We start from the raw sequence: 12143 nt of genomic DNA on the forward strand, positions 1-12143 counted from the left end.
TGCAAATGCCAAAGCAAATGTAGCATTTCTGCATGTAGAGGCTTGGTGCTAATGTGCTGTCCTCTGCCCTTTGAACCAGGTATTGAACACTCCTTGAAAAGGGGAGCTGGGAAGGGGAAGCTGATGTGGCTGGGGTGTCATTTTCAGGCATTCCCCCTTCAGTGGGAGAACAGTTAAACCCATATGGAGAGTTCTGAAAATCTCACTTGTGTTTCCACGGAATTACCAGTATGATTGGGTTTTCCCTGTGCAGTTTACTTAAGACATATTCAAAAGGGCAATTAAAACCAGAGGAGAGGAGTGTGTCACAACACTCCTTGCCACACAGGCAGTAAAGATGCTTCATCATGAGCAATGAGAACACAGAACAGTTTTCTTTTTTTTCAACTTTGGTCATACTCCATGTGTCCTTTAATTGGTGATTTGGGAAGAATTTATTGGGATTTGTGTTTTAAATTGAAACATATATAATAAAGACACGTTATTTACTGTATCAGAGGCTGTGTGTCTTGCTGTTTGCTTGTTTTGCGGCAAGGTACGTGTCTGTGCTTGAAGGTCAAGCTTCCCTGTTTGTTAATTGGGTGTCTTTTATGTGAACTTCAAGCTGTGCCACGTTTTGCCCTACCATGGAACAGCTTTTTCTTCAAAAGCTGAAGTCCTATTTTAGGCTAAATCTACACTGCTGATAGTACAGCTGGATAATAATACTAGGTTTTTATTCTGATGACATTAAAAATACAATCATTTTGAAGAGGGCAGATCTTCCATTACATCTTGTGTTGCTAAAAGTCAACTTCAGGCACCGTGTTCTGTTTCTTGGCTGAGATGCATAATGCATCTTTGTTCTTATCACTGAAATTCTTGCTCAATTTCATTTTTAGTAGGGGATGAAAGTTTCACATCACAATAGCTAAAATCATGTCCATATAGTAGGTCCTTCTGAGAGCTTTCATCTAAATGTGGCTCATGAGCTATGGCAGTGCTCCACATGTTGTTCTTTCCCTGGGATTTATATAAGAGTTCTCGCATTCTCCTGTTTTCTTTGGATGTGGATTCCCAAATGATTTCAAGTTCTCCCTCTGTTTTCCTTAAAAAAAAAAACAAACAAAAACAAACAAAACAAAACAAAACAAAACAAAAAAAAAAGAAAAAAAACTAATTTAAAAAGTGCTTTCCAGCAGTACATGATTTTGATATATGGATAAGCAAATAATAAACTGCAGGTGAGATCTGAAATTATGATTGAAATTCATTCCCTTTTTTAAAAAAAGCCCTCTAACTGTAATGCTAGAGAGGCGAGGATCAGAAAACAGATCTGGAGCCATGTAGTAAGTTGGATTAAGTCACAGAATCCCAGACTGGTTTGGGTTGGAGGGGACCTTAAAGCCCATCCAGTTCCAACCCCCTGCCATGGGCAGTGACACCTTCCACTAGACCAGGTTGCTCCAAGCCCATCCAACCTGGCCTTGAGCACTGCCAGGGATGGGGCAGCCACAGCTTCTCTGGGCACCCTGTGCCAGTGCCTCATGATCACATTGCAGAATTTCTTCCTAACCTCTAATCTAAATCTACCCACTATCAGTTTAAAGCCATTCACCCTTGTCCTGTCACAACACACCCTTGTAAAAGAGCAGCACAGGCACGGTCCAAATATTGTGACTGCCGCTGTCCACTGAATCCAGGGTTCATCAGGTTCTGTGGGGCTGTGGTTCTGCTTCCCGAGATGGGCTCGTCTTTACCACATGCCCCTTCTGCCAGGAGTCCTGCATCTCTTTGCTCCAAGGCTGAAGTGTCTGATCAGAACGTCACCTTTGGGCTTACCTAATGCGGCTTGGTGGAGGCCAAATACAAGCTGTGGAAACCTTAAGGCCTTTTAAGGCATTATAACTTTATGGGCCAGTTTCTCTGACCATCCAAGCATAAATGGGTGAATTATGTAATGTGTGTTGGGTGGTTTTTTTTCCTCATAAAAAAGGTTATTTGTCAAACATACCAGCTAACATGGCTTCATGCAGTTGTTTGTTAATACTTTTAATAAAAGCATCAATTTCATGGAAAAATAGATCAGTTTTAAAAATTATCCAAATGGTTAAAATTTCTTCAGTAGCAAAGAAAGAGATGCTTTGGAGGTGGTGGTGTATCTGAACCCTTCTTGGAGGATTAGTTTTTAAACAGAGTTGAGGTGCAAAATCTGAGAGCACTCACTGGTGTTGCTTTGGAAGGAGCAGTCAAAGCACATTGTTGTCAAGGGGAGTGTACTGCAGATGCCAAGGCTCTGCAGAGTGTGCTGCAGTCACAGGTAAGGCTCTTCAGGGTGCTGCTGCAGATGGTCTGGTTTTCTGAACACCCAAGTTTCTTCTGAGAACAGCACACACCACCCTTCTCTTACATCTTCCTGTATCTCACCAGAAATTCTCTCAGCTGTGCACAGCACTGCCATCCTTGACTATGACTACTGTGACATTACCTTGTGCAGATCACAGCCCCAAAGGTAACCCTTGGTACTTTTGTTACTGGTAGCCAGTGTTACCGTGCCCCTAGCAGCTGGTTCACCTCTTCAAACACAAACTTGGCATGTAGAACCAGATACATACTCAGCTATAAATGTGTCCTATTTCCAGACGTCTTTTGGAAAAAGCACTAAGTTTGTTTCTCATAGATGCAGGCTGTTGCCCAGAGAAGCTGTGGCTGCCCCATCCCTGGCAGTGTTCAAAGCCAGGCTGGATGAGGCTTAGAGCAACCTGCTCTAGTGGAAGGTGTCCCTGCCCATGACAGGCAGCTGGAACTGGATGAGCTTTAAAGTTTTTCCAACCCAAACCAGTCTGGGATTCTATAAAATGAGTAAAAACAAAAACTGCATTCAATCCCAAACCTAGCCAAAAAATGCAAGATTTATATCTGGTTGAGAGTAAGCAAAATGCCAGTGCTCCACTGTGTTTGAGGATGAAAAAGTCAACAGAAGTAGATTTTACAGCAGATTCTTCTTTACAAAAGACAAGAGCTTTCTGCCCTCACTGAAGTCATCCAGCCTTAATCTCTGAGAAATGTTATTTGGGCTGGCTCAAAACCTCATTTTCATCTGTCATCTAATAGCTTGTTTATATAATCCTGATCACAAAGATTAACAATCTGTATTGGTGTTACAGTTTTACATGTGACCTTAGGCATATGACAGCTCCTCTCCCTTGCCTGTGCATGGCTGTGAAGATTTTCTACTGTTGGCCCTCGTCTGAGGAAAGTCTAAAGCAGTTCATGACTAAGGCATTTAACATCCAAAGTACAGCAGCTGTAATGATCTCCCAGTACTGCTGCTCTGCAGAAGACTTACGAAACGCACTGTGACCTTAGAAAACTTGTAAAGGTAAGTGTCCTCTGAAAGAAGACCTGAGGCATTTATGAACCTGGTTTTCTACCCTGGAAGCACATTAACAACTTTGTTCATATCTGAAACCTGCCATGCAGCTAAGGAAAGGTATGTGATAATGATCACTCAGAAGATTACCCTGTCAACAATTAAAATGTCATTAGCAGCTGCCCAAAGAACAGAAAATGGCTTCTTATCAGTTGGTGTAGGCAAAAGGTTGCTGTGAATTTCCAATATTCTCTAGCAAAGGCTGTAATTATCGAGAAGGTTCTACAGAGCAGCTTCTAGGAAAGTAAAATCTGCGTATCTTTAGAAGCTCTAAAAGCTTTTCTTTATCTAAAGAACAATTCACAGATTCACACACAGTATCACAGTATGCTAGGGATTGGAAGGGACCTCAAAAGATCATCTAGTCCAATCCCCCTGCCAGAGCAGGAACACCTAAATAAGGTTACACAGGAATGTGTCCAGGCAGGTTTTGAATGTCTCCAGAGAAGGAGACTCCAAAACCCCCCTGGGCAGCCTGTCCAGTGTTCTGTCACCCTCACTGAGAAGAAGTTTCTTCTCAAGTTTAAGTGGAACCTCTTGTGTTCCAGTTTGTACCCATTACCCCTTGTCCTATCATTGTTTGCCACTAAGAAGAGCCTGGCTCCATCCTCATGACACTCCCCCTTTATATATTTATATACACTAATAAGGTCACCCCTCAGTCTCCTCTTCTCCAAACTATAGAGACCCAGCTCCCTCAGCCTTTCCTCATAAGGGAGATGCTCCACTCCCTTAATCATCTTAGTTGCCCTGCGCTGGACTCTCTCCAGCAGGTCCCTGTCCTTCTTGAACTGAGGGGCCCAGAACTGGACACAATATTCCAGATGCGGTCTCACCAGGGCAGAGTAGAGGGGAAGGAGGACCTCTCTCGACCTACTGACCACCCCCCTTCTAATACACCCCAGGATGCCATTGGCCTTCTTGGCCACAAGGACACAGTGTTGGCTCATGGTCATCCTGCCGTCCACTAGGACCCCCAGGTCCCTCTCCCCTACACTACTCTCTAACAGGTCGTTCCCCAACCTATACTGGAACCTGGGGTTGTTCCTGCCCAGATGCAGGACTCTACACTTTCCCTTGTTATATTTCATCAAGTTTCTCCCTGCCCAACTCTCCAGCCTGTCCAGGTCCCGCTGGATGGCAGCACAGCCTTCTGGCGTGTCAGCCACTCCTCCCAGCTTAGTGTCAGCAGCAAACTTGCTGACAGTACACTCAATTCCCTCGTCTAAATCGTTGATGAATATATTAAATAATACTGGTCCCAGTACTGACCCTTGAGGCACTCCACTAGATACAGGCCTCCAACTAGACTCTGCCCCATAGACTACAACTCTCTGGCTTCTTTCCTTCAGCCAGTTCGCAGTCCACCTCACTACCTGATCATCCAGACCACACTTCGTCAGTTTAGCTATGAGGATGCTGTGGGAGACTGTGTCAAATGCTTTGCTGAAGTCAAGGCAGACCACATCCACCGCTCTGCCATCATCCATCCACCATGTTACTTCCTCATAAAAGGCTATGAGGTTGGACTTCCCCTTGGTAAAGCCATGTCGACTGCCCCTCATAACCCTCTTATCCCTGATATGCCTTAAGATGGCATCAAGGATAAGGTGTTCCATCACTTTCCCAGGGATGGAGGTGAGGCTGGCCGGTCTATAGTTACCTGGGTCCTCCTTCTTGCCCTTTTTGAAGACTGGAGTGACATCTGCTTTCCTCTAGTCCTCAGGCGCCTCTCCCGTTTCCCATGACTTGGTAAAGATGATGGAGAGTGGTCTAGCAATGACTTCCGCCAGTTCCCTCAGCACCCGCGGGTGCATCCCATCTGGACCCATGGATTTATGGATGTCCAGATTGCTCAACTGGTCTCTAACCCATTCCTCATTGACTAAGGCAAACTGCTCCATTGACCTGACTTCATCTGAGGTCACAGGGGTATAGGGCTCTTCAGGACTGCCTCCGGCAGCATAGACAGAGACAAAGAAGGCATTCAATAACTCTGCCATCTCTGTATCTCTGTATTCACAGAATGGTTAGGATTGGAATGGAATTTGGGTGCTTAGTGAAGAAAAGTCAATTGAGCCTGAAGAGGGAAAAGGGGACTTAGTATACTGTGTGGAAAGTGTAATTAATTATTTGACAGTGCTGTGTTACATCATGTCATTTACCTACTTTGGGGGTAGAAAGGTAAACTTTTGCAGATCTATATTACGGGACTTTGAATTATGATATATGCTACATCTAAAAAACCTCTTTAACTATCTGTTAACATGAACTCAGAAGTATGAAACGTAATTAATGAAAAATCCTAAATAAAGTATTTCCAAATAAATGTGGAATAGTCAAAATACTGTTTTGTCACACTGCTTAATAGCACTATATAAAGTAATCAAGAGAAACTCTGCTGATATCAGGTAGATGGTACCAAACCCTGTTTTTCTACTATTCTTTGATCTATTATTTCACAATGGCTGCGATGACTTGCCAAATGACTGATTACCTCTCTTCAGTTGTAAAAACTTTTTGCTGTATGCTGATAAGGTCAATGTGATATGAAGCTTTCCACTGCCAGAAGGGAAATGTGCCTTTAAAGGATTCTATTAAAAGGATATTTCAACACTGACAGTCATAATCTTGTATAATCTGTTAAATTATCTTTTTATTGTGCACATAGCCAATCTAAGTCACTTATTAACGGAACAGTAAGGTAAGGAAACCCATCATATGTATTCCCTTAATTTCCTACTATTCTGAAAACTGTTGAGGGGTGTGAAGGGGAAAGTGTTCAGCCTTTAGTAGAAGATGCTATTAAATAATTAACATATATCTTCAGGATTTATATACACACACCCCAAATCAAAGGCTCAGATTATTAGTCTTTTTAAGAAGAAATCTTAAGAACAGTAGTAGTCATCCAGAATAAATCCCTCTTTCAAAAGGTCTTGGAGCTGGGAATTAAGAGACCATGCCGTATGAGGCAAGAGCTGGCGGCTGTGTGCAGTTGCCTCCCCTTTTACACATCAAATGTACTTGGATTGCTCCTGCCCGTGACTGATTACCTTTTCTGCTGCAGCACTTCATCCAGGGTTTCCTGCTTGTCTTGCAGCAGACGCTGAAGCTGCTTCACTTCATACTGGTACCAAGCAGTTTTCCCAGCAAATTCTTTCTCCTGTTCAATCATCTTAAGACTGATATCTCCAAGCTTCCCAGTTGCTTTCTTTTTATACACCTGTAACAGTTGAAGATAAAAGGGAAAATAGGATTATAGCAGAAATAAGGATAACACACTACCAAGAAAAGAAATAGCTAGAGATAGTAATTTACAGTTTAATCTTTACATTGCTGCTGCCTTGCTTAAATATGTGAGGTAGGTTGCATTATGGTTTTATTTACCTATTCATTAATTTGAAGGTGTTAAAATCATAGTTTGTTCTGCATATAAACTACTGTGTACAGTGCTGTATGTTCATCATAAGAGTCAAAAGAATCAGCTGGGTTAAAAAAACATTTGTTTCCCAAGATGCAAAGCTACACTGCATAGCACGTGTTGCTTACCAGTTGTCCAGCAGTCATATTTATCAATACATACCATGGCAAAAGTGTCTGTGTTCTGTTGTTTCATCTTAATACTAAGAAGAAGAAAAGACTGGCTTCAAGTTTTAAAATATCTTGCTGCTTCACGTAATATTTCCTGCTGTTCAGTGAAGCACAAGAGATTTTTTGTTTACTGACAATGACTAACTATATTGGCCTTATCTCAAACCCAAGAAATTATTCCTGTACGAAGTGATTTTTCTTTCTGAAATAACATCCCATTGAATTACATGAGAGCTGGAGGAGTTGAAAACTATGGCTTGTGTAGTTTCATGTTTCTACACGCTGATGCAAAAACAACAGGTATTATCCAATATTAGCTTTTTTCTTTTGATTGCAAATAGAATGCTTAACTGTTACTGTACTGCAGAATGTGATGCTTGACAAAACAACCCACCAAAAAAGTAGTTGCTATGCTAACCTTTCAGTCTGACATTGCTGGAGGGGGAAGGAGAGGAAGTAAGATATATATACAGGCTTGATATACATTTGATATAGGCAAAAGGACAGAGTTTTGGGGTGGAAGAACCTCCTTTAATAAAACTGCAAACTATTTAGTAAGCTTTGAAAATACTGCTATTTATGTCTTGCTAATATAAAGTTTTATCTAAAGTGTTAACCACTAAGTTTTTATCTTCATCTGAATTGGAGCAGAAAGTTTAAAGTATGCCTTTTACAGGAAGGAAAACAAAAAAAGAAGGGGGGGTTACTTTTTAGGTATGTGCTACAGGCTATATAATCCTTTCTACAAACTGCTTCTTTTTTAGCTCTTGTGAAATGTGTCATTTTGGAGTTTCATTTTTGGAGGTATAGGAGAGTGATACAGCATAGTAATTTCCTAGAAGGTTAGTCTCTCAAGAAGTAAATGCTAACTTCCATTGTTGTTGTTGTGGGGTATTTTTTCCCTAAGTTTTCCCTGTCACTCATAAGAAAAGAATTAGAAGCCTCTGCAAGTTAACCAGTCACATCACTCAAGTTTTCAGATTCCCAGAGAAGTCTTCAAAATGCAGAGTTAGATGCTTGCACTTGGAATGTTATGGAAGGATAAAGGCAAACGTGTTCCTTCTAAGCAAAGGGTTGCTTTGAGTTAGTCCAGAGGAAGTGCAGGAGAAAAGCTGAACTTTCAACTCTGTCAGTAAACGCCTCCTCCAGCTCCAGACCTGGAACCTGACATTCTCTATGTAGGGCAGATGCCTATCACTATTCCAGAGAACTAGAAAGAACTTCCTCTTTTAACACATAAAAGGCTGATAAAGAAAGTGGTCAATAGTACTGGTAAAATCCACTTTTTACCTAGTGGTCATTGATCATCCAGCTACTGGGAAGTCTGTGTTTTAACCTTGACTCTGCCTCAACTATAAGGGATAGATATCATTCTGATCATGCTCCTATGATTGTAACTAAGTCTTTACTTAAAACTGTAAGCTATCTCAGCAGAACTTCAGCACTTCACTAAGTGAGGGGTGCCCAGGCTGCTCCCTACTTGCTGTGAGAGCCTGGCTGGGTTGGGGTGGTTCTGGACACACTGACACAACTGCTGGCACTTAAGAGATCCTTCACGGCAGGCTACCACCTTGCAATTGCTCAAGACAACATCCTGTTTATTTTCTCTAAAGTGAAGCAGGTAGCAGTGGACAGACTTGTGGAGATGACAATTTTAAGGAAGAGGGTGACAACATGTCCTGGAAGTGGTAGTATTTTCCTCCAGAGCTGCAGAGGGTAGTCTGCCCAACATCATGGCACTGCCAGTATGTAGTACACACCCAAGATGAGGAATGATCATGGATGCAGCAGTTGGTACTGAAGCTCACATAGCTCCTGTGATGACATAGTAAGTATGGCAAAAATGCCAACAAAACACTCTATCAAAAAAGAAATTGCTATGCTAACCTTTCAGACTGAAAGCACTGGGCAGGGGGAAAGGAAGTAAAATAGATATATTTAAACCTTTTTCTTTTTGGTACACAAAAGCTGCTCTATGCATAATAATTTGCTGGTTCTGTCATGATATTGAATTCAACTACAGTAGTTCAGTTAGAAGGGACCTCTCATGATGATTCAAATGCAGGTTTAAGTGTTTTATGACTGAAGTTAAATGACTAAGTTCCAGTGTCAAGGACTCTTATGATTATTGCTGACAGCACATCAACTCCTAAATGCAATAATGACTATATGGGTTTTATGGTTAGTTTTCTTGCTTCTGTCTTCTCCAGGGACAGATTGCAAATTAGTAAGTACTGTCTTTCCTTCCTGCCAGATGGACCAAGACTGGATACTGGTAAGAAAAAAATACGAGCAGCCTATTTGTTGAAGCTGCATGAAAATGAGGGGAGTTACAGTGGAAGATGCTAGATGAGAGGTACCTTCACAGCTATAGGTTGGGCAGAGAAGAGATTCAGAGCAGCCCTGCAGAGAAGGACTTGGGGGTGTTGGTCGATGAAAAAATGAACATGAGCCGGCAGTGTGCGCTTGCAGCCCAGAAAGCCAACCGTATCCTGGGCTGCATCAAAAGGAGCGTGACCAGCAGGTCGAAGGAGGTGATCCTGCCCCTCTACTCTGCTCTCATGAGACCACACTTCGAGTATTGTGTGCAGTTCTGGTGTCCTTGTTAGAGGAGGGTGAAATTTTCTGGAACCATTCTAGCAGTGATTATATTTGAAAAGTTTGCAGTTTGCAAAGAAAGCCTTTGTACATATGTTAAAATTTTGTAACTTTGCTGTTCTGTATTTTAGACACTATTCCAGTAGGCGATTGTGTTTAGAAATCATAAATCAATAGAGAAGCTTCATACACTGAATACTGCAATTGTGCTGGTTTGTATCCTAGCTACTTTATAACTAAACGCTACAATGGTGACTTTAGGAATAGAAACAAATATAACCTTGTAAAGTAAAGGGAATGTAGAAAAGAATATACTGAGAAACTCCAACTTAGCAGAACCAAAGATTAAGCCTGAACCACATACCAAAGGAAGATAAAAGAATGCTGTATCCACATAATGGTTGGGATTTGTCCAAAGAACAAGGTAAAAAGAGGACAGAGTGAGGAAGACTCCTTACTTCATCAGGACGACCACCAGACGACCACCAGAGGGGGCCGCGCAAGCGCAGGAGAGGCTGATGTCGTAAAGGACTGATGAAGTAATCCCTGATACCTATTGCGAAACTTCTAACGTATAAAATGCGAACGCGATGTGACGGGGTTAGAACCAGATTTGGGTGCGCACCCCTGGTTCTCGGCGCCTTAATAAAGCACCTCATATAACCATTCCGGTGGTTATGTGTTTGTCCCGACGCTAACATCCTCATCATAAAAAGGACATGGAACTGTTGGAACAAATCCAGAGAAGGGCCACAAGGATGATCAGGGGCTGGAGCACCTCCCATATGAAGATAGGCTGAGAAAGTTGGGGATGTTCAGCCTGGAGAAGAGAAGGCTGCGTGGAGACCTCACAGCAGCCTTCCAGTATCTGAAGGGGGCCTACAAGGATGCTGGGGAGGGACTATTCATCAGGGACTGTAGTGATAGGACAAGGGGTAACAGGTTCAAACTTAAACAGGGGAAGTTTAGATTGGATATAAGGAAGAAATTCTTTACTGAGAGGGTGGTGAGGCACTGGAATGGGTTGCCCAGGGAGGTTGTGAATGCTCCATCCTTGGCGGTGTTCAAGGCCAGGTTGGATGAGGCCTTGGGTGACATGGTTTAGTGTGGGGTGTCCCTGCCCATGGCAGGGGGTTTGGAACTAGATGATCTCAAGGTCCTTTCCAACCCTAACTATTCTATGATTCTATGATTCTATAAAGGTTGTTTTCTACCTATTTTTACTAAAACCTTGTTTGACAAAATTACTATCAAACAGAGATTCAGAATCTATGAAACAACTTGTTATAATCTGACTTCTTTTTGACGGTGTGTCTAATTTAAAGATGAATTAAGTTTGCACTGAAGGAAAGGAAAAGGTGCCTGATGATGAACTGGTCTGCAAAATTCATTATCAGAGATTTACTGTTCACAGTTGCAAGCCTGAAATCTTGAATTGTCTTCCCAGAACTTGTGCTAGATGTTTGACTAAAATAATCACGTAGGAGACAGATCTCCTGGTGTCAGCTGTCCCTTTTCCTGCTATGAGACAGGACTCCTGATGATACAAACATTACTTCAAGCTCATACTAAAAAGAAAAAACAGTATGGAATTCTGACTGTAAAAAAATAGTTTCAACATAATCAACCCTGGCATCCTCAAGTTCTTCCCAGGGATCATCAAACTGCTTCATAATTACAATTATAGAGGTAAAAAGAGACTCCCCAGGGACTCCCAGTAAAAATTCTACCTCAGATTACTATGCTGACCATGGCACTGAGTCGTATCTCTGAGTTCTCAGGATCAGCTGGACCAAGATCTCTTTTCAAAGCTACGCAAGCATGCTCCCAGAATACTGGTATCACTGCTTGGATTTCTCTGCTTTGGTTCCCTCCCTCTTGGGATCTATGCACTAGTGATTCAGAAGGTGAGCCTAAGATCTGTGTGTGTGAGTGTTGTTCCCTCCAGTCTAACAGTATGTCTTGTGTATGGCGTCTGCCAGTGCCTGTTCTTCACAAAGCTGAGATGCAGTGTTTTATCATTGGTAAATTTTTAACTGAACTATAAAACAACTTAATCACAAACTTTAACCTTTATGGACAGATAAAAATGTGTCTAGTATGATATACATGTATTTTTGTCAAAGCCCAGTAACTTGTGTGTGAATATGGGCAAAATGGCAACATGGTACTATTCTGTGTTTCTTTTACTACAAAGATGGTGGTTACTATCACTTGATCCTGAAGTAAAAAATTGCATTAGACCACCATCTCATATCTGCAAACAGAACAGATATTTGAATGTTTTTCATTAATACTCTTACCCTGCTTTTATCAAATACATTGTCAGAAACAAAAAACTAGTCCCATTACAAGCTAGTTCAGATTTGAGGCAAATCTGTTCTGATGTCAAAGAGAAACATTAAATATTCCACTGTACAATCAGATTTTTCAGAAAGTTTTGAGTAATAAGAATTATGACAAAAAAGCTTGCCGTTGAACGTTAAAGGGCCAACTAAAGAACAGGTTTTGTACTTTAATATTTTTCATGATTCAATAT

General features: G+C 41.7%; 1 protein-coding gene and 1 pseudogene across 2 annotated transcripts in view; one reads left to right on the forward strand and one right to left on the reverse strand.

The window, feature by feature from the left end:
• Window positions 1-571: 571 nt before the first annotated feature.
• CEP89 (centrosomal protein 89) overlaps window positions 572-12143 on the reverse strand; it is a 37160-nt gene continuing 25588 nt past the window's right edge. Inside the window, exons 18-19 of the mRNA XM_080637462.1 lie at window positions 6469-6638; window positions 572-1087 (exon numbers count right to left, since the gene is read on the reverse strand). Of these exons, the coding sequence (XP_080493588.1) occupies window positions 850-1087; window positions 6469-6638 (408 nt within the window). The 3' untranslated portion in view covers window positions 572-849. The remainder of the gene's footprint in view (window positions 1088-6468; window positions 6639-12143) is intronic.
• Window positions 8785-11640, forward strand: LOC308231668 (E3 ubiquitin-protein ligase RNF182-like; annotated as a pseudogene). Its single transcript has 2 exons — window positions 8785-8800; window positions 10940-11640. The product of its transcript is annotated as an E3 ubiquitin-protein ligase RNF182-like (transcript).

Source organism: Psittacula echo, assembly GCF_963264785.1.
Source record: "Psittacula echo genome assembly, chromosome: Z".
Lineage (NCBI taxonomy): Eukaryota > Metazoa > Chordata > Aves > Psittaciformes > Psittacidae > Psittacula > Psittacula echo.